Here is a 22,232-nt window from a genome sequence, read left to right as displayed (position 1 = left end):
TTTTTCTTTTAAGAAAAGCAAAACTGCACAGCATCTATTACAGAGCCCTAAGCACATGGACCACAATAATTTACGGTCATCAGGTTACCACAGCACATTAAAAAAACTGCAGATTTCCTTTGTAGATAATATAAAGTTGATATCACACTGTGTTAAATGTAGGGCAATTTGTTTATGTACCATTTATTTTTCAGAATTGCACCAAGGCTGTCTTTTGTATACAGGGACCCCACTTACAGGCCTCTGGATCATGTTTTTAATCACATATTTTAAGTCTAGCCTCGTAATTATGCCTCAGTCTGTTTGTATTCAGCATAACAACATGAAAAACATATATTTGTTCTCTGCAAGTAAAAAGGAAAAAGAAAGAAAAAGAACTCAAGTTCAATCTTGAATATGGCAAACATTTAACATTATAGTGACTTCCAGCAGCTCAATAAAATTAACAATAAAAACTTTAACTGGCTTGCTCTATTAAATGGACCAAAACAGGGCGATATTTCAGGGCTTTTGAGCTTGGTTTCTTGATTATATAACAATTTAATTGACATGAAATTGAACAAGAATGAAAATAAATTTGATTTGGTAAATACAGTAACTAAAAGGTTGGCTAACTCCTGCCTAATGCCTTTTACCAATGTTTCATACAAAAGTTGGTAGAATAATGAAATGCATGATAATATAGAATTGACTTTATTTGTGTGAACCTTAATGAATGTGTTGCAGGCCAGGACTGAAATGCAAAACCGCTATATATATTAACAAATTAGTTGACTAGAAACAAATCAGATATCTGAATCTCTTCACTGCAGACAGTGTGAACCAAAGTAAGTGTAACATTTACAAAGGAGCTCATTTACTTGACAGGTGGATGAAGCTGTACAGCCAGGTTTGATATCCCTGAGCTGGACATCGCTGAACATAGACAAATATCTCAGCAGCATTGACAAAGCATTGGGTAAGCAAAAAATAATAATAAAAAAATTATATATATATCTATAATTTTATAATATATATATATAATATATATATCACATGTATGGCATGCCGTTCAGGAAATTAATCTTTGAATATATGGAATGAAACTTTGAATATATTGAATGAAACTCTGAATATATTGAATAAACCTTGAATATATGGAATGAAACTCTGAATATATTGAATGAACCTTGAATATATTGAATGAAACTCTGAATATATTGAATGAACCTTGAATATATGGAATGAAACTCTGAATATATTGAATGAACCTTGAATATATTGAATGAAACTCTGAATATATTGAATGAACCTTGAATATATTGAATGAAACTCTGAATATATTGAATGAACCTTGAATATATGGAATGAAACTCTGAATATATTGAATGAAACTCTGAATATATTGAATGAAACTCTGAATATATTGAATGAAACTCTGAATATATTGAATGAAACTTGACTGACGTCAGACTTCACGGAAGTGCCTGCGGCCATCTTGTCTAAGGTGTGGATACTGTGGCGAAAAGCGAATGACAATGAGTCAGTCCGCTCGGAATTTCGTAGGAGGAATATTAAAGTATGAGGACATCATTAACACACTGGCGAATGCATGTACGGGCCAAAATCCTCCCGATAACCCTGCCCCTTCTTCTAACGAAGAAGTCGTGGCAGACTTACGACAACAGGCCAGGCAGCTGTTTATCAGGCCAACCTCAGTATGCCTTCAACCTCTCAGGAGTGCCCCAAAACGGCAATGCAGGCTGAATATTTAGTTAAGTGATGAACGTATATGATGATCCATGACACAATGTCCACTTTGGGCACGATGCATTTGTCTGTCCGCAATCTGCTGTGAGTAACGTCAACAAAGCTGTGTCGCGGATCATCAAATACGTTCAATACTAAACTAAATATTCAGCCTACATTGGTCTATGAATGTGGGTGATTCTTATTGTATCTAAACAATATATCAAGAGCTTCTCTTTCAGTTCACGAAATCCCTGTAGCCGCAGCAGCTTCTCCAGTGCCGCGTCAGAGCGCAGTGTCATTACGCACGGCCATTCACTGTGTTTCACCTTTATTAAATCAACTGAAAACTTTATCAAGCTAACTATACAGACCTACATACAGACCTATACACACAGCAGACTGTTCTGTTAGTAGTTCTGCTTTTGTTTTTTTAAGGAGAAGCCGTGTTACCAGGGCTCATCATGGCTGCAGTGAGGTATTGTCTATATTACATCTGGGCCCTCGTGTTGTTTTAAATAAAGCCTATCTATTCCAACATCTTGTGTGTTGGGTCCTTTCTTGTTTACGGGTGGAGATTGCACACAGGGACTGTTTTGGGGCACTCCTGAGAGGTTGAAGGCATGCTGAGGTTGGCCTGATAAACAGCTGCCTGGCCTGTTGTCGTAAGTCTGCCACGACTTCTTCGTTAGAAGAACGGGCAGGGTTATCGGGAGGATTTTGGCCCGTACATGCATTTGCCAGTGTGTTAATGATGTCCTCATACTTTAATATTCCTCCTACGAAATTCCGAGCGGACTAACTCATTGTCATTCGCTTTTCGCCACAGTATCCACACCTTAGACAAGATGGCCGCAGGCACTTCCGTGAAGTCTGACGTCAGTCAAGTTTCATTCAATATATTCAGAGTTTCATTCAATATATTCAAGGTTCATTCAATATATTCAGAGTTTCATTCAATATATTCAGAGTTTCATTCAATATATTCAGAGTTTCATTCAATATATTCAGAGTTTCATTCAATATATTCAAAGGTTCATTCCATATATTCAAGGTTCATTCAATATATTCAGAGTTTCATTCAATATATTCAAGGTTCATTCAATATATTCAGAGTTTCATTCCATATATTCAAGGTTCATTCAATATATTCAGAGTTTCATTCCATATATTCAAGGTTCATTCAATATATTCAGAGTTTCATTCCATATATTCAAGGTTCATTCAATATATTCAGAGTTTCATTCCATATATTCAAGGTTCATTCAATATATTCAGAGTTTCATTCCATATATTCAAAGATTAATTTCCTGAACGGCATGCCATACACATGTGATATATATATATATATATATCACATGCTGACATAAATAACATCCTACAAGTCAGTTTTTGGCAGCATGTGGTGACATTTACATTAATAGATTAATTGTGTACTACTGTATTGTGTTCTGTACCTCTCAACACTCTTTTTTTAAAATGATTTTTTTACCTCCTAATTTGTGGATTTGCTCCTTTTTCACTTAATCTTCTCCAATACTTGCCATCTATCCTTATTTTTCCCTTCATTCCCACTCTTTCTCTTGTGTTTCTGTGTCTCCAGCTGACCTGGAGCTACTCATGGACAGAGTTAATGACTTGGTGGAGTTTCGGATAGATGCAGTACTACAAGAGATGAGTATGTCCACGCTTTGTGTTCTGCCCGAGGATGAGCCAGTCCCTTGTGAGGAATTTGTTCAAACTACCAGGGTAAAGAGACAACAAAAACATTGGAATTTGATAAGAGCTTGCTGTCATTGTGAAGTCTTACTACAATAAACCCACCTTCGTAGTTACTGAATGCTACAATTTCCTTTGCTAAAATTTGAAAAATGATATGATGCTATGAGCACCCCGTGCTTTCCTCTCTTTAAAATGTTCTTCTCAAACATTAGTTTTTATTTACTGGCACAAAAGCATTGCCAGGGAATCTTGCACAACTTATTGTGTATTTACATCTGCGTGTCTAGGACCTTTGCATAAAACAAGCTCAGAATCTACATATTAAGAGCGCACTAGTGGAGGAGGCTGCTAATGAGCTGATCAACATGCTAATGGAGTTTGACCACAGTCAGAAAGAGGAGGAGGAGAAGGTTGAGGAAGAAAGCTGCAGTGAGAGCAAGACCATAGACCACCTTGACAGTGAAGGTATGCTGTCGTTTTCCTTCAGAGATAATTTCCTTTAAAGGTCAAATACATTTGTATCATGTAAAATGCAATATACTGTAAGGGTTTGTCACAAGCAGGGCGTGACAAGTAAGACTAACATTAGTTATAACCTTTGGTTGAAATTTTGATTAGACTGAATACTTATAAACATTGTGGGGAATTGTTGCTGAAAATGTTGACGTTCACAGTAAAAGTGTTGCCTCCTTAGGTGAAGATGAGCGCCGCTCTGAGGGTCATCTCTTCTCTAGAAACACATTGCTCCCTCCTGCTAGCGTCGGCCCTTCCTCACCCTTGGTGAGAAGGAAGAAAAAGAGGGATCTGATGGAAGTGATGGAAGAGGAAGCCCAGGAGCTGCTCTCCTTCTTCAACCACCGCAACGTGGATGCCTTACTCAGAGTGACACGTAATACCTTGGAGATGCTACGCAAGCGTATACATACGTCCTCACTCATGAATTTCTTGGGTGGGTCTTGAACCATTTTGTGCTTAAACATGTGTCTAATACTGAAACATGCATTTGAAAAAAGCTTATATACTTTCCCTCAAGTGTTTTTTTACGGGAGGACAGAAAAAAAAGCAGTAATTGCACAATGTGTATCGTTTCACTTGTAACAAAATTGGCTTCTGTCTTGGTGGATAGATACTCCGTGAATACCACACTATCAGGAGTGCATTTACCAATTATAAAGATAGCTCCTAGTCACTTTTACTGTAGCAAAGCCATGTGAGCACAAACTCCATTTCAGCAGTTTCAGATACCATTAATTCCATTTTCTAAATTTTATTTTTGGCTTTTCTGCCCTGAGCTCATAAACTGTTCATCTTTAAATCACATTATATAGTGATGTATCAGAGTTTTTTCTACTCTGTCCTCATAGGTGAGAGTGACTCACCCGGCCGTGGCAAAAGCAGTGGTCAGCAGGCAATCTTCAGGGTCAACGTGACCCTCTCTATACCTAACATTACCATGGTTCCAGCCCTGGAAGAGGTCCAGCAGGCTCTAAACCGGGTTGTAGAGTGTGTGGTCAGTGTCAGCAAAGGCGTAAGCCAGTGGAGCAAAGAAAGAATCTCCAAGGTACGCTTGATTTGATACAGTAAATAAATTATTTGAGTTAAGTAACCATGACTAATTATTTACAGCTGTAACAAATTCATTTTTATTTTTATCTCTGGACTGATAATGTTCCAGTCTGGTAACATGCCAAGCAACTACTGAGGTATTTTCTACTTTATTGACTTTTAATAGAGAAAGATGAATGAAAGACGAATGGCAGCTCTGAAACAAGACAGTTCTGAGAGTGAATCAGAGGATGGAGCAGCAACACACAGGAGCCTAGCCGGTATAAGATTACACAAAAACATTCCAAACTTAACCACAGGTGTGGAACTCAGCTATTCATCTTATTTGACATTAATTTATATTATCTATTGTCAAACATCCAAATAAAGCTTCCTATTTCCCTGCTCAACAAACCAGAACCATGTCTCACTATGACTATACAAAGACTTTTTGATGGGCATGATTTCTCTGAGGCTTTGGAAAGAATTCATTCTTAAAAGGTTTGCACAGACAGAATTGCCCTTTCAGACATGGAGCTTATCTATAGAAACTGCACTTTGTCATGGGCATATTCTATTAATTAAATTCTTTAGATAAAGGATTCCAAGCAAAAATCCACAAGTTTTTGATGTTAACATGCACCTCCACCTCCACCGTCTTTGTGTATTCTTTGAGAAGATAATTCTGTCCAAACTATGTACTTCTCAGATGGAAGCATCTCAGACATTTCAGCATCTGTGATCCAAGCAATCCCATTCCAAGCAAGAAATTATTACAAGAGTGTGTTTGAGAACAAGGAGATAGCCAAGTTAGTGTCTGTTCTCAGTACCTCTATCACTTCCACCAAAAAGGTACAAGAAGAGATTTCTTTTGTTGTGTTTATGAAATCTTAAATTTGAGATTTTTAGTGTCATTCATACCCTATGGTACATATCCTCGGTTTTGTGTTTCTGTGCAGGAAGTGATGACTTCTCTAGACCGCTTTAACCATTACCATCACATCTGGAAAAAAGATCGTGAAGATACCATGCAGAGGTATGTTAAACTGAATGAATATTCAGGTCTGACTCTTAAAAACACCCCCATCAGTACATTGTGATTTTTTTTTGGTTTTTATTTGTTCAACAGATTCATCCAAGGAAATCCCTTGCTGTCAGAGTTTGAGAGCCAAATCCTTTTCTATCGAGATCTGGAGTTGGAAATAAACTCTGAACCAGAGTACATTACTGTTGGAGCCTTGGCTTTATTCACAGGTTAAATTAAGTTGTAAATGTGACACAAATGAAATTGTTTTACTGCTAAACAGTAACTGATTTTTTGCTCATGTTTATTTCTTTGTACAAGCATCCTTGAAGATGTCTCTCACTGCCGAAACTAAGAATTGGATGGTGGACTATGGGCTGTACTGTAACAGGAAATATCGCTCAGAAATGGAGCACATCTTTGCTTTTGTTGATGAAGCAGGAAAGAAACTGAATCGACAGATCAAAGACCTGGATGACATCCGCATTGCTATGGCTGCTCTTAAGGAGATCAGAGAGCACCAGATTTCCATTGATTTTCAAGTTGGACCAATAGAGGTACACTGTAACATTAGGTATTATACTACCGTATAGTAATTCCTGACCCCACGCCCCGCAGTCATCTACACAAAAATGCACTTAGTGGAAAAGAGATCAGGGTCCGTATTAGTAGAAACTCTTACAGTTGCCCCTTGTGATAAAATTCTTAGAAAATTCTAAGAGTTGCTGGTGTTCCTCCCGATAATAAAAGAGTAGATCATAGATCATAGAAGATTAAAGTTAGCCATCAAGCATTTTAACCCTTAAAAGAGCTCCTAAGGTGAAAAACGTTTAGGTGTGGGCAGGTGGACTTTTAAGAGGTTCCTTTAGTGGAGAAGAAAATGATCTTAGACAAAGGATGACAGTGTGGTGTTAAAATGCTACAGACTAGATTGTGTTTGTCAGTCAGTCATTCAGACTTCAGACTTTATTTATGCATAACTTTTATCAAGAAAAATGCAACTTAGTGTTCTATAAAGCAATTAGAAGGACACAAGCGAGGAATGAAACAAACGATAAAAACTATCAACGAATGACAACACTTTAAAAGCTATTTGCAGATAACAGTAAAATATCTATAGAATAATAACACAACTAAAAAATATTATCTATATAAGACAAAAGCAAAAGTTGGTAATGCACAAAAAGTTAAGTTAGTCAATCATAAGCACTCTCATAAATGTAAGTTTTGAGCTTAGAAACACAGCATTTGTCTTTATTATTAGAGATGTGCTCACACCTGCAGCACAACGCAAAAATGCATAAAGAGGAACTATATCCAACTATGTCATCTTTTTTTTTAATCTTCTTCTTCTCAGGAGTCCTATGCTATGCTTCATAAATATGACCTGTCAGTGGCCAAAGAAGAGGTTGATAAGGTGGATACTCTGCGTTACACCTGGGAAAAGCTGCTGTCCCGGACTACAGAGATACAGAATGAATTGGTTGCCTTGCAACCAAACTTCCGAGGAGAACTGGTTAGCAATGTGGAGACCTTTCAGGAAGACTGCCAGCATTTTTACCAGGATTATGAGAAGGTAAAAGAAGAGACCAAAACTGAAAAACTCTCTTCCATTCAGGCTTTTTATTTAAAATACAGCACATAATCATCAGTGTGACTTGATTGAGACTTTGCCCTCTTTGCTTCAGGATGGACCTATGGTGGTTGGGCTAGCTCCTCAGGATGCCAGTGACAGACTGATTATGTTCCAGGTTGGTCACTCATTATATGGCCTTAACATAATGGCACATGTTTTAGTGTATCAGTCAGTATATTAGCATTGTAATTGATCTGATGATGGTGTGTGTTGAGATGCTCATTTCCATCCATTGTAAATGGAGCTGTGCTTGTTTTTGTTTCTGTGTGGGATTGATTACTATATTGGTTTTGTTGCCATTGTCCCCTTCAGAATCGATTTGACAATTTGTTCAGGAAGTACATCACTTACACTGGTGGAGAGGAGCTGTTTGGACTTCCTGTTACCCAGCATTCTCAGCTGTTGGAGATTAGAAAGCAGCTGACTTTACTGCAAAAGTTGTATGGCCTTTATAACAGTGTCATCGAAACGGTCAATGGTTACTACGACATCCTCTGGGCAGACATCCACATCGAAAAGATCAATAATGAGCTGCTCGACTTTCAGACAAGGTTAGATTTCTTTTTATTCAAAGCAACTTAAACTGCTTGGTATTTAACTGTTTTAGCAACAGTTGTTCTAACCTTAGCTTTAACTGCAAGTGAAATGGACACTTCAAGAAAAGATAATGCTGCCACCACTATACCAGAAACAAACAAAACAAGTTGTATTACAGTTAAAATGAGAATGTGGCTTTCATACAAAGTAACCGAGCTGTCATATAACTGAAGAAAGCGGGTGACTATGACGTCAAACAACATCAGAAGGTGGCAAAATGGAAAAGAGGTCAAAGTCAGTGACAGGATTTTCACAAGTCTGTCCTTGCTTTCAGAGTCATCCCTTTTTCTGTCCATACAGAAAAGCTTTCATTTTTTTTCCCCTAGAAATGCTTTTCTGCGAGGGTCAATGTGTACAAAATGTATGTAAAGGAAGACTAAGGGTCAAAGAACTCCAGCAAAGGCTCTTTATCAGTTAGAATAAAATCATTGTTGATGTCTCAGATATTGCCCTTATGATAATGCGAAACTAGTTGAAGGTCAGAAACAATTCAAATTACAATGTCAGTTGCCAGATGTCGCTAGGTAACATCTTGATAAACAGAGAAGAGTATGCAAGGCTCAATCCAATGTTTAAGAATCCTCTAATGTTCCCATAAAGTAAGATATTCTATATTTATTAGTTTTTTTTATAGTTGTTGGTGTTCAAGATTATCCAAACTATCCAAACATCCTTTGCTGAGGTTGAGCATGCTAGCATTATTTTCTTGTGTAATCTATTAACAAACACCTATATCAGGTTGGCTACTAAACGGTTCTCTATATTTTCCAAAGACTCAAAATACAGAATGTTTAGTGGTTATAACATGAGCAGAAAATACTTGGTTTGGACAGCAGGTGTTATCTTCAAGTTTGTTGACTATTGCATTCTATAAACTAAAAGATGTCGCAAGCTGCCTCGGGCTCTGAAAGAGTGGCAGGCCTTCCTGGACCTGAAGAAAACCATTGACGAATTCAGTGAGTGCTGTCCCCTGTTGGAACTAATGACCAACAAAGCTATGATGACACGCCATTGGAAGAGAATTACTGAGGTCAGTGAAACATGCAGGGTCACCAATATATATTTGCAGTTGCCCATTTTCACTTTCGAGTCATACCTACATATTCAGGATATTAACGGCTGTAATTTGTCTGATTTTGTGTCCAGGTGACCGGACATACCTTTGAGGTGGAAACTGATACATTCAAGCTACGAAACATTATGGAGGCTCCTCTTCTTAAATATAAAGAAGAGATTGAGGTAAGCAGGAAGAATTGGTGCCTTATGTATGTCAAGGAAAATGCGTGGTCACTCTTAATGATTTAAAACAATAGCTATTAGGGTACTATTGGCACAGACATGCCAGGTGGGGACTTGGTATAACATGCAGTTCACTTTATTTTTTTTCACCTATCACGTTTTCATACAGAACTCAAACACGGCCATAGAAAACGTGTACCCAGCTAGCTGAAACTACCACATTATATACATTTACACAAAACTCTATTTTAAAATTTTTCCAAACAAGGCAAATAGAGTTGCATCCGGCATCAGCTGGCGTTGTTAGTGCCCAGGCTGCACCAGGTCTTGACAAATAACTGGATAAGAAGGTAGTGTTTGAGCTAATCGGCATCTTTGACTCACTCTCCTCCTCTCCTGCCACAATAAGCATACCCTGCTACCACTATGACATATAAAAGGGTACTTATTGATCAATTAATCAACCAGTCTCAGTCAGACTATTGTTAATGTCTTTCTTTATTATTTTTCTCTTTTACAGTAATTACGACCTCCTCCTCCTTGTCCTTGTGGAGCTGGGACTTTTATGGGCATTTCCTCAACTAAATGAATTACTGAATAGAATAATAAACTAAAAAACAATTTGTGTATATAGTGATTCATCCCGAATAACTTTGCATCTGTTAGCTTGAGGTCTTACTCTTAGTTGATCATTCCATGTTTTTCATTGGTCACTGACAATGAAAAGGCCAGATGAATGCTTTATTTATATATTTAATTTGTTTGATTTGTGATGTGACTTACCTGACTTATTTTTTATTCCACTGGACTCTGCACTGAATCATCCATTAAACATTACTGACTTTATGTTCTTGAAGTTGAAAAGATACTTAATTATTGATCTTATCAATGCACCCATGAATGTTTTTTTCAGTTGCTTTTGAAGTCTTGCAGAAGGTTAACATGCAATGAACACAGCTTCAATATTCTTGCAGTGCAGTGAGCATTAATCATAGAGTTTTTTATTTGTTTCATGAGGCCATTAAACTCAAATGGGAGCATGTGTCCCATAAAGATTTTATTCTGATGAATCTAACTGATATCTTTGAGAAAAGAATGCATGTCATTGCCATCAACTTTTGTATTGCTAATGTTTTTAAATATTTTTTGGGGGGGGTTCCCTTACAGGATATCTGCATCAGTGCTGTGAAGGAACGAGATATTGAGCAGAAGCTGAAGCAAGTGATTGCTGAGTGGGACAACAAAACTTTTACTTTTGCCAATTTTAAGACCCGTGGAGAGCTGCTACTGAGAGGAGACAGCACATCAGAGATCATTTCCAGCATGGAGGACAGCCTGATGATTCTGGGGTCTCTCATGAGCAACAGGTATGCCACTTTTGGGTCTCATTGCTGTGTGTTATGAATTGTTAAGGGAATACAGGGAAAATCTTCTGCCATCCCAAGTTGAGAAAGTGTAAATGGACCGACTTGTGGACAACCACACAAGTGTGTATCACACTTTACAGCTTACGTGCAGATTTAACTTCTCTCACAGATACAACACCCCATTCAAAGCCCAGATTCAGAAATGGGTTCAGAATCTTTCCAACACCACTGATATCATCGAACACTGGATGACGGTCCAGAATCTCTGGATCTACCTGGAGGCTGTGTTTGTGGGTGGAGACATTGCCAAACAGCTGCCTAAGGTAAAATATATTGCAGTGAATTGTTTACTTTCTATTCTCCAAAACACATTTATAATCTGCTTATAAGGCTGAAATTTTAACTTTAAATTCATACTTTTCTTTTATTAATGCAAACACACTAACATTCGATCTAGAATTCATTTTTGATAGGAAAAAGCTGCCCGACTTAAAAATTATTCTTAAAGTTGTGTCATAGTTAACTGCTCAAAGCTCATTCTAAAAAGTTCCATTCAGTTTTCATTGAATCTTTACCTCTTAGAGCAAAACAGATCCATAATAGAAATATTTTAGTTTTTAAATTCTAGAATAAGCTGCAGAACACATTTTTTTACATGGTGAGTCATTTTTTAACAAGTGCAGTTTACAATAGAATGAATGATTGGGTCAATCTTTTCAGGAAGCAAAGCGTTTCTCAAACATTGACAAATCCTGGGTGAAGATCATGATGCGTGCCCATGAAATGCCCAATGTTGTACAGTCGTGTGTGGGAGATGAGACCATGGGGCAGCTGCTTCCTCACCTCCTCGAACAGCTGGAGATCTGCCAGAAGTCGCTCACAGGGTGAGCACAAAAGACTCAATTTCTGCTCAACTCATACCACGCAGTTTGACATGTGAATATTTTAAACATTTAAAATACAGAGAGGGTGCTTGTAGAAAGCGTTTAGGGTGATCTAAGCTTTTTATATTGTACTCTCAACTACCTTATTTGTTGTCTGTCACTAACTACTTTCTATCGTGTGGTTAAACAGCTATTTGGAGAAGAAGCGTCTCTTGTTTCCACGCTTCTTCTTTGTCTCTGACCCTGCCCTGCTGGAGATCCTGGGTCAGGCCTCAGACTCCCACACCATCCAGGCCCATCTTCTCAATGTTTTCGACAACATCAAATCTGTCAGATTCCATGACAAGGTGATTTTGATCTTGTGTACATTACATACTAATGAAAAACTAGAAAAGTCAATATTTTGACGAATTAAACATGTCACCTTTTTTAGATATATGACCGTATTCTGGCTGTGTCATCACGAGAGGGGGAGACCGTGGAGCTGGAGCGTCCTGTCACAGCAGAAGGAAATGTGGAGGTGTGGCTAAATGCTCTGCTGAAAGAATCCCAGCGCTCTTTGCACCTGGTGATCAGACAGGCTGCTTTGGCCATCCAGGATTCTGGCTTCCAGCTCATTGACTTCCTCAACTCCTACCCCGCTCAAGTAAGTCATACCCAGAACATTTCCAATAGTGGACCATGGCACCCCGCCTGTCGGCCAAAGACTACATACTCCTCAAAAACATGAAAATACTCGAGTATTCCTTAAACAAAACCATGGTCACATTCTGACTTGTGCTGAATCCAGGTAGGCTTGCTTGGTATCCAGATGATATGGACAAGGGACTCTGAGGAAGCTCTTACCAATGCGCGGTATGATCGTCGCATTATGCATAAAACCAACCAGCTCTTCTTGGATCTGCTTAACACACTTATTGACATGACCACGAGAGATCTGGAGGCTGTGGAGAGGACCAAGTACGAGACCCTCATCACTATCCATGTCCACCAGAGGGACATATTTGATGAACTGGTTAGTGTGTTTCACTTTCCAATGGAATTTCCCAAAGTACACTGAATTATTCATTTTTCTTTGCTCAGATTGAGATGTATTGCTAATCTCCTGCTCAATATAGCAACAACTTTATAAAACTTGGTGTGATTAAAGTCTTAAGGATTGTAATGTCAGATTTCCAGATGGTGCTTCCTGCAAAGATGAGATGCTGTTACAAAACCATGTTGCCAAGTAACTTTTAGGCACAGAGGAAGGGCTGCCTTTGAATCTAAGCTACAGGCACATTATATTGCTTCTGCTCTCCAAGATGAAGCGATTTATTATTTATTGTGACATATTTTTCAGCATTTGTATTCAATCCTCCCAAACCTCTATTAATTTGATACCATCCTGTCTTCTATCTTAACCTTGTCCTGTTCAATTTTCCTGAGCATCTTTTCACTGTCCTGTTATCTCATTTTCACTCCACAATATCGTTTAACTTTTGCCCCTTTTCCTTCCCATTGTTGTCTCTCCTTACACATTTTACCTCTTTTTGTTCAATCTCTGTCCTTATCACATCCTTATTCTGTCACCTTCTTTCACTTTGTCACCTTGACTTGCCTCCTCCTTGCACTCTCTTTCCCATCTTTTTTACCTTCCATCCAATCCATTTTCTCTTCATGGTCTTTAACCTTTTTCCTTTCATCCTCACCTTACTCTTTTTTTAACTCTTTAATGTAACCACTCTATCCCTCCTCATGCATCCTGTCCTTTCACCTCTCCTTTCATCTATTTTCCTGCTTTTATATCTCACCTCACATCATCCTCTTAATTATGCCCTTCAATTTCTTATTCTTTTCCTGCAATGTATTCTCTCTCCCTTATCTCCATCTTTTCACCCCTGCTCTCTCCCTCTTTGTGCCTCTTTCTTTTATGTCTTTACCCTTTTTCTTTCTAGTGCCGGTTGCATGTGAAAAGCCCCAATGACTTTGAGTGGCTGAAGCAGTGTCGTTTCTACTTCAATGAGGACTCAGACAAGATGATCATCAACATCACAGATGTAGGCTTTGTCTACCAGAATGAATTCTTGGGCTGCACAGAAAGACTTGTCATTACACCTTTGACTGACAGGTAAAGGACCATCCTTGAAGGCATACACATATTGTGACACACATAACTTCTTATAAGAAATAGATTAAAAACAAGGCAAACAAGAATAATTGTACAGAAAGTAAGACTTATATTTTGTAATTAAGTCTGCAATTAGTGTACATGCCTCAAGTCATACATATAGCAGCCTTTCAAAAGGAGTGACATAACTTAGATAGCACAACCTTTGTCCTTGTACTGCAAACACAAAAGAGGCATTAAAACAGCAATATGGTAGTCTATTAAATTGCTGTGGCACTGGTAATTGTATTTACTGTGCAAATGTTCCCAATACAACAAGTTTGTATTAAATGGATTACCATGTATTTGGTGAACTAATGACTGGATTTGTGTGTGTGGGTGTGTGTGGGGGGGTTCAATCAGTTCAATCAGACAGAGTAAAGGAGGCCGAAATATGCCAACAACCTGAGTCAGACTAACTATAGACAGGAGAAAGATGTGAGGAGTGAAAAAAAACTAAAAGAGAAGACAATGAGAAGGAGATAAGAAGGGGCAGCAGCAGGGAGGAAATTATTAGCATACAAAAGGCACCAAACAGCCCTGGTGTTTTCACTACCATCTTTATTTGCCTGTAACACTTTCAGATTTGTTCTCCTCAGATAGTACATGTTTTTACAGTACAGTGTCTTTCTCTTTCTGTCCTTTTTCTTGTGTATTTTCTGTCATTCATCTTCCCTGCTGCTCCATCAGGTTTAAAAAATACATAAGAGTGTGATTTGTACTGTTGTACATGGAAGCAAAAGAATGAAGATGAGAAAAAAATCTGCTCTGGACATTGTTCCTAATCATACCGATCTGATTTGCTGTATGTTTTCTGTACAAAGTTGATAATGTTGCCAGCACAGTTTCCCATGATTATATGTTAAACCAGAGCCAAGGGTCAGATCCTCTGGTCAGCCGTTCTTCTTGCTGAAGTATGTTTGAGCAAATGAGTCCCCATTATTTTTAAGGCCAGTGTTTTCTAGCTTTGTCTGACCTCCAACCTCCATGCAGACAATCATGTATGCTGTAGCTTTGTGGATTATTAGCTGAATTTGAGAGAATAGAAAGATGGCTAGGAAAAGAAAAACATGAACATTTGTTTGTTCTCAGGTGCTACATCACCTTAGCCCAGGCTCTCTGTATGAGTATGGGTGGGGCTCCTGCTGGTCCTGCAGGAACAGGTAAGACTTAAAGAATAGTTTTCACATTTTGTAATAATGTATTTATTAATTAGTTTGCTTTGTTTATTTATTTGCTAATCATCAGCTTGGCTATAGGCTTGGCAGTGGGGCTGTACAGGTTGATAAACGACGGAACTGAACAGTTACAATTCATACAAATGAAGAATCATAGAGGATAAAAAGGCAGTATCCATCTGAGTTTAGAACCACTTTGTCTAGAGTTAAATTTAGTGGGTGCTCTGGAGGTTTTTTTTTCGCCAGCATTATCATGGTTTGCTTTTATTTTAGAATACGGAAGATTTACATATTTTGTTATTAGGCAAGACCGAGACCACAAAGGACATGGGTCGCTGTCTGGGAAAGTATGTTGTGGTTTTCAACTGTTCTGACCAGATGGACTTCAGAGGACTGGGAAGAATTTTCAAAGGTAAAAGTCACAAAGCAAAATAATAATAGATATTATTAGATTTGAACTAAATTTGTGCAATTTTCCCCATAATTAATTATAGATGTATAAAGAGAAGAGAGTAGCTTTATGATATATAAACGGTTAAGAAATGTTAGTTTGTAATAGTACTCATAAGTTGTGTTTTTCATTTTCAGGTCTGGCTCAGTCTGGCTCGTGGGGCTGTTTTGATGAGTTCAACCGGATTGACCTCCCAGTTCTGTCGGTCGCAGCCCAGCAGATTGCAATAGTTCTTACTTGTAAGAAAGAACGTCGCAAAAACTTTGTCTTCACTGATGGAGACAATGTTGACATGAATCCAGAGTTTGGGATCTTCCTTACAATGGTCAGTAACAGGATAATGCTGGTATTTCAAAACACAGCAGGCAACATTCTCCTCCCAGTTCACATCTTGGTTCATAGGTTGAGTTGTTCAATGAATTAAATCAGTAAATCACATACTGCATGTTCCGTTTGAACTGCTTTCTCATGCTTATCTTTGCTACCTCTTCTACAAACCACTTTACAACACACCTCCTGACGCCCAGCTCTTCTTTGTCAAACTGTCTGACTTAATCAATATCTTGTTTTCTTGAAGAGAAGATCATCAGCCTTTTGGGGCAGCCTTTAGCTGCTGGATTTACAGCAAAGAGATTAATTTTGCTTTCGACAAAAACCTTGCTCTTCTATAGAGAGCATTATTCTATTCATTCTATTCATAAGGTTTAATCAGTGGGCATAAATTGCATTGTGTTTATACATACTCTGTAGTCAAAGTCAGGCTCTCTGGAAAAATAGGTCTAAGCGTTGTCCATAGGGATTTCACTAGCTGAAGGAAATTAACTTTAATTATGCACCAGTTTTAACTTCATCAATGAGCCTCATGAGTACATGCAAGATGACTCCTGCTGGTTTGCATGTGTATGTGACAAACGGTAGATTGTATTTCATGTGTTATCTACGTATTTGTGTATGTTTTTAATATGTTTTTCATAGCCATAGGATATGAAATCCAAACATTTGATTCAATACAATTTCCAATCTAACATTTATTCATGCTTATCATAAATATCATCCCATCCCCTACCTCAATAATCAGAACCCAGGTTATGCAGGTCGCCAGGAGCTTCCTGAAAACCTCAAGATCAACTTCCGCTCTGTAGCCATGATGGTTCCTGACCGTCAGATCATTATAAGGGTAAAACTGGCCAGTTGTGGATTTATAGACAACATGGAGCTGGCTCGCAAGTTCTTCACTCTGTACAAGCTGTGTGAGGAGCAACTCTCTAAACAGGTAAAAATACAAATAAAAATAAAGAAAAACTCCACAAGCTCTACAAGCACAAAGTGGTTGGCTATCACAGATGTGTAAACACCAAGGGCTTCTTTAAGCCCACCTGCAAATTTGGCATGCATAGAGCCAGAATGTATAAAAAGACAATAGAATATCATCAGAACAGTGTGATGCCTGTACAGTAGATGTGGGTGTGTTGGTAGTTTTCTCCTGCATTTGGCTTTGATTTTATACAATGTAAACACACTGGCTGGCTTTGCAGAATGCCAGTGAACTCTGCTGTGGAAGTTTAGAACTTTAGCTACACATCCACAGCATTTCACACTTCTGTTTGCAAACTAAAATTAATCTAAAATGCTACTTGTTTTTGTCCAGGTTCACTATGACTTTGGCCTGCGGAACATTTTGTCAGTTCTGCGAACTCTGGGAGCTGCCAAGCGAGCCAACCCCAGTGACACAGAGTCCACCATTGTCATGAGGGTTCTTAGGGACATGAACCTTTCCAAACTGGTCAGGCTTTTAGATATACAATCAGATTTCAAGTAGATACGATTTCTTTCATTGTTTTTCTTTTTATGAAAGAAGTAGTTAATTTGTCTGTTTAGTTATGAAATAATCACAATGCAGAATATTGAAGATAGATTGAAAGCAAATAATTCTTAGCAGTTTTGTGTGTGTTTTTTGCAAATGTGTGAACATACTGTATGTGTGTTTATAAGATCGATGAGGATGAGCCCCTCTTCCTGAGCTTGATTGAGGACCTTTTCCCAGGCATCCAATTGGATAAAGCAGGCTACCCTGAACTAGAGGCTGCCATTGACAAACAGGTATGAGGGAGTGAGGCATAAGTTTATCTTTGTTTTAATAAAAATGGTTAAATTCCTGAAAATTATGGTGGGATTGTGGGATGCAGGGATAGTAAAAGAGGGAGCATGAACAAGGACAATGAAAAAGGTAAACAAATGGTGAGAGAGAAAGGAAGAAGCTCAATAAAACCAAGCAAAAGCTTAATGGCTTGTGAGACTGCTGTATTTTTCATGTCATTCTTAAGTGCCTCAAGATATAGCACCCGAAGGGTTACAAATGGTGCCATTTGTTCTCTGTCAAAGGTCTAACCTAAGTATCTGTGAAAAACACTGTGCAGAAGAAATAGTAAATAAGAGCTACAGTAAAATGTTTAGTCTGTAAATACCTGCTTTTTTTCCTTTCTTGGATTATTGGGCTTCACCCCTCTTGCAATTTAGACTTCTGTGTATTTAAAGTTTGGGACAATAGAAGGTCTTAATGGTATAGTTCAGAACATGACATTATACTTGGTATACATTTAGGCACAGCAGTTGTGCATCTAATAAACAAGATTAAGACAATACATGCTTTGCTCCCTCAGGTCGAGGATGCAGGCCTGATCATCCACCCTCCCTGGAAGCTAAAGGTCATCCAGCTGTTTGAGACTCAGAGGGTTCGACATGGCATGATGGCCTTGGGGCCAAGTGGGGCTGGAAAGACAACTTGTATACACACACTAATGAGAGCTATGACAGGTAAGATTTTGTACATGACACACAAAGTTGTAGTAAGTTGGCTGTTTTCGAAACTTGTGTGTTTGCATTTGTGAGAGACAACAAGAGGGAGAATAAACTTTCCTCCCTTTGAATTTTACAAAAGTTGTTGATTTTTATATCTATTGTGATAGGCCAGCATTTCATCGTGCCACGATCTTTAACTTTGAAACGTAATGGTTTAAGAAAAGATAGAATGTTCATTCTCAACACCACAGGAACCTAATGTGCAGCAGATGAGTTGATTAGATGTTGGAGCAGTTCTTTGAATACATTTGCAATTTCATGAAGAAACATTGATTTCCCAAGACACTTAAGCATGTGGTTTTGTATCCTGATGTAATAAAAGTCAGACACAAAAAGAGCTGGTTGTAGCAGTAAAGTGCTTATGTAGAAAATATAGTTGTGTTTGCAAGTAGAGGTGCCAAAGAACATAAATGGACCAAACATCAGGAGTGAAAGGATAGAAACTGTTAAAACTAATGATGGCATAAGACTTTGCTGATACCTCTCAACTCTGTAAGCCACAACTTAAAATAGATTACTGCTATATATACTGTATCTATATTAACTGCAAAAAAACTGGGCAATTCAAGGAGTTGCTTGGTTAAAATAAGACGAAAGCGGTAGGTTTTATTTTTGTGAAACATGACCCAAGAACAATATGCATTATTATATATTTTTACACAGGGAATGGGCACGAGCTCAACACCATGAATTTAATTTCACCCCTCTTTTTAACAGATGAGAGCATCCACATCAGCTGTATGAGGCTGCTGGAGATGCTGCAGGTGTGATATCTAAACTTTCGGCGTTATGCCTGTTATTTCTCTGTGAAGTGGGCATCATGAGAGAAGAGGCATCTTTCAGCCAAAGAGACAATGAAAACATTTGTTGGTTTTCATTTTGACCTCATATCAGCAACAATACACCTTTCACAATAGTTTCGGTGTTCACTGCTTTCAAATTACAGCAGGGAAACTTTCATGTTTTCACTTCTGCGTCTTATGAACCATCACACAAAACCCCATTTATGCTACTTATCAGTGTCAAATCTGTGTTTAAAAACAATTGTGCAGACATTTACTGCCCCGCAAATGAGTTGCAACCGAGAGGTCGGTGGCACGGATTCAAACATGCAGCCACGACACAGCAGTTCAGCAAATCACATGCAAGGCTCACAGCCTTTCAAATGCAGAAAATGTCTCGATCAATGTCTCCTTCTCCCAGAGTGTGGTCAACCGCACAGAGAGATGCGAATGAACCCCAAAGCCATCACTGCGCCTCAGATGTTTGGCCGACTTGATGTGGCCACAAATGACTGGACTGATGGCATCTTCTCAACGCTTTGGAGGAAAACACTGAGAGCAAAGAAAGGTCAGAAACGTTTCTCATTCAATGTTTCTTTTTTACTTGGAGTGTGATAAAAGTTAAGACCCCATTGTCTTAAAAGGCCCACATTTATTAGAAAATTAATTTTTTTTTTTTACATAGACTATGTATGAATTATAATAAGGTCTGATCTGAACTGACAACCCTATGCTCTAAATGTGTAAGTGTGCACGGCAACAAACATGACAATATAACTTTTCTATAAATGCCATCTGTTGTGTGTCAGACTCAAGTATAAAACTGCCACGAAAGCAAGAAATAATATCAGTTAAGATAAATCTGGAAAAGCCTATATAGCCAAGAATTTGACTACATTTTTACTGTTTTCAACATAGAATGCAGACTGTATAGTCCACAGAAATATGACAGCAATAAAACTTGAATATTTTCAGTCAAGACTTTTGAGGTTCGATAGGAAGATGTACAAAACCTCTATTGGATATGAAGCATGGTTTCATAATAGCATCCTTTCAACATCAAAGGAAGAGAGACAATATGAAATGATTTCTAAAAAAAATCCCCCTCATACTGTGTTTTTTTCTTTTGACACTATGTGCATACCATTTCAAGTATGCTAAAACATTGTGGTGAAAAAGTCAATATTTTAGGACATTTAAAAAAAAAAAAAAGTCTTAAACTCACAGTTCTCAGATGTATGTTCTTAACAGTATGAATGCAGATTAGCTTGAATATTTCAAATATGCAGCTGATATACTTGGTATGTATTTCTGTTTTGCACATGTATGACTAGGATATGTCGCATATGTTTATAACTAGCTTCTTTGTATCTGTTTCCTGTTTATGTGTGCTGCCTAGTTGCTTTTTAGAGGATTTCAGAAAAGTAGTCCATGTTGTAATGGGTCTGCAACTCATGACTACAGTGTTCAAGACACAAAGAAATGCCCAGCGAAAGCAAGCTGTGCACACATTGTGATTCATATGATTCATAAACAGCAGATTGATTTCTTTTGACCTCTGCATAAAAAGCTGCTGTTGGCTTATATGCATGCCAATTGTGATATTATGAATTATTTTGTTGGTTCAGGATTAGAATATTCAGGTCAATGCTTACAAAGCAAAATAAAACATTTTCAGTGCACGAAACAAGCTTAATAATTTCATGGGAGTGTGAACCAAAGCCATTATTGACCAGCAATTACTTTGTATTATTTTGACAGTCAACATAGACTCTCATTTGCATCTAAATTGACAATATGAAATAAAAGAGATGAGAACAAAAACAAATCTTAGTTCTGGTTAGAACACCAAGTCAATCAGATTGAATGTATCATATTCACACGTGTACTCTGTTTTTTCTTTCAGGAGAGCACATTTGGATTGTTCTGGATGGACCTGTTGATGCCATCTGGATTGAAAACCTAAACTCAGTTTTAGACGACAACAGAACTCTTACACTGGCAAATGGAGATCGCATACCAATGGCTCCTAACTGTAAGGTGGTTTTTGAGCCACATAACATTGACAACGCCTCTCCAGCCACTGTGTCACGCAATGGCATGGTGTTCATGAGCTCCTCTGTGCTCAGTTGGAGCCCTATATTGGAGGTGAATAAACCAAAGGAAAAACTAGTTCATTTACAAATACAGTGTCAGAGTTCTTCAAGTAAGAATCTTGAACCCAAAAAGGGCAAATAATTAAAAAATCCTTTACTTATCTTGGCCTGCTGACATTTGCACTGTATAAAAAAAATAGAATTAACACCACACAACTTGGCAATGTTTTATGTTAATAATGATAAAGAGATTGTTTGAAAATAATGTTATTACTGCAGCTGCAACAAACTACAGTGGTATGCTTGGCTATCCCAGGGCTGGTTGAGGAAACGCTCCTCCCAGGAGGCAGAGGTACTCAGGCAGCTCTTCTCTTCCTCCTTCTCTGAGCTGTACCGCTTCAGTGTACAGTCATTAGAGTTCAAGATGGACATGCTAGAGGCCTTTGTCATCATGCAGTGTATAAACATGCTGCAGGGACTCATTCTGCCGAAGGTAAAGTTACAGCTTGTCTGAATTTCCATCCATGAGAACAGACAGCACTTGAATGGGTCACACTGTATATTTCATAAAGTGCTTCACAACAAAGGACTGCTCAAGTAAAAGGGAAAAAAAACTTTTAAATATAAAAAAAACATTGTTCAAAGAAAAATAGTCTGGTTTTGTAAATCTGTATCAAATACTTGCTCAGGGTAAAGATTTATTCATGCACTTGAAGGCATAATAATGACATGAGATCCTGCTTCTTTTTAGGATTAGTTCATAGTGTATGTAAGAGTAAAAGCCAAGCCATGATTGAGAGAGAATTTTCTGAAAACCTGTGAGACAGGATTGTGTGAAGGCACAGATCTGAACAATGTAAAAGAACATTTCTGAAGAAGTGACGTAGCTTTCGTCATTTTAAAATCAAACCTTCTGATCTGATCAAACAAAGATTGAGCTATGTGACCACAATGCTCACTGGCATGTGTGGAGGA

The 22,232-nt window shown here is 38.1% G+C and overlaps 1 protein-coding gene across 4 annotated transcripts in view; it reads left to right on the top strand.

Annotated features, from left to right (window-relative positions):
* dnah5 (dynein, axonemal, heavy chain 5) overlaps positions 1-22,232 on the top strand; it is a 94,289-nt gene that overhangs the window by 23,468 nt on the left and 48,589 nt on the right. For 3 of the 4 annotated variants that reach the window (XM_072394644.1, XM_072394643.1, XM_072394642.1), the window contains exons 18-49: positions 868-958; positions 3,332-3,477; positions 3,738-3,915; positions 4,145-4,399; positions 4,815-5,011; positions 5,183-5,276; positions 5,705-5,847; positions 5,955-6,031; positions 6,125-6,249; positions 6,341-6,576; positions 7,377-7,595; positions 7,708-7,770; positions 7,968-8,206; positions 9,135-9,282; positions 9,399-9,491; positions 10,659-10,858; positions 11,028-11,181; positions 11,579-11,742; positions 11,933-12,089; positions 12,176-12,388; positions 12,533-12,757; positions 13,680-13,852; positions 14,984-15,054; positions 15,374-15,481; positions 15,658-15,845; positions 16,599-16,793; positions 17,169-17,303; positions 17,513-17,620; positions 18,181-18,334; positions 19,583-19,729; positions 21,068-21,309; positions 21,574-21,750. In XM_072394644.1, the coding sequence (XP_072250745.1) occupies positions 868-958; positions 3,332-3,477; positions 3,738-3,915; positions 4,145-4,399; positions 4,815-5,011; positions 5,183-5,276; positions 5,705-5,847; positions 5,955-6,031; positions 6,125-6,249; positions 6,341-6,576; positions 7,377-7,595; positions 7,708-7,770; positions 7,968-8,206; positions 9,135-9,282; positions 9,399-9,491; positions 10,659-10,858; positions 11,028-11,181; positions 11,579-11,742; positions 11,933-12,089; positions 12,176-12,388; positions 12,533-12,757; positions 13,680-13,852; positions 14,984-15,054; positions 15,374-15,481; positions 15,658-15,845; positions 16,599-16,793; positions 17,169-17,303; positions 17,513-17,620; positions 18,181-18,334; positions 19,583-19,729; positions 21,068-21,309; positions 21,574-21,750 (5,115 nt within the window). Of the gene's footprint in view, positions 1-867; positions 959-3,331; positions 3,478-3,737; positions 3,916-4,144; positions 4,404-4,814; positions 5,012-5,182; positions 5,277-5,704; positions 5,848-5,954; positions 6,032-6,124; positions 6,250-6,340; positions 6,577-7,376; positions 7,596-7,707; positions 7,771-7,967; positions 8,207-9,134; positions 9,283-9,398; positions 9,492-10,658; positions 10,859-11,027; positions 11,182-11,578; positions 11,743-11,932; positions 12,090-12,175; positions 12,389-12,532; positions 12,758-13,679; positions 13,853-14,983; positions 15,055-15,373; positions 15,482-15,657; positions 15,846-16,598; positions 16,794-17,168; positions 17,304-17,512; positions 17,621-18,180; positions 18,335-19,582; positions 19,730-21,067; positions 21,310-21,573; positions 21,751-22,232 lie in introns of all 4 variants that reach the window. The other variant, XM_072394645.1, reaches the window with a different exon arrangement.

The sequence above is a fragment of the Leuresthes tenuis genome, unplaced genomic scaffold, assembly GCF_036924035.1.
Source record: "Leuresthes tenuis unplaced genomic scaffold, fLeuTen1.0.hap1 SCAF_10, whole genome shotgun sequence".
Lineage (NCBI taxonomy): Eukaryota > Metazoa > Chordata > Actinopteri > Atheriniformes > Atherinopsidae > Leuresthes > Leuresthes tenuis.
This window is presented reverse-complemented; position numbering and strand designations above follow the sequence as displayed.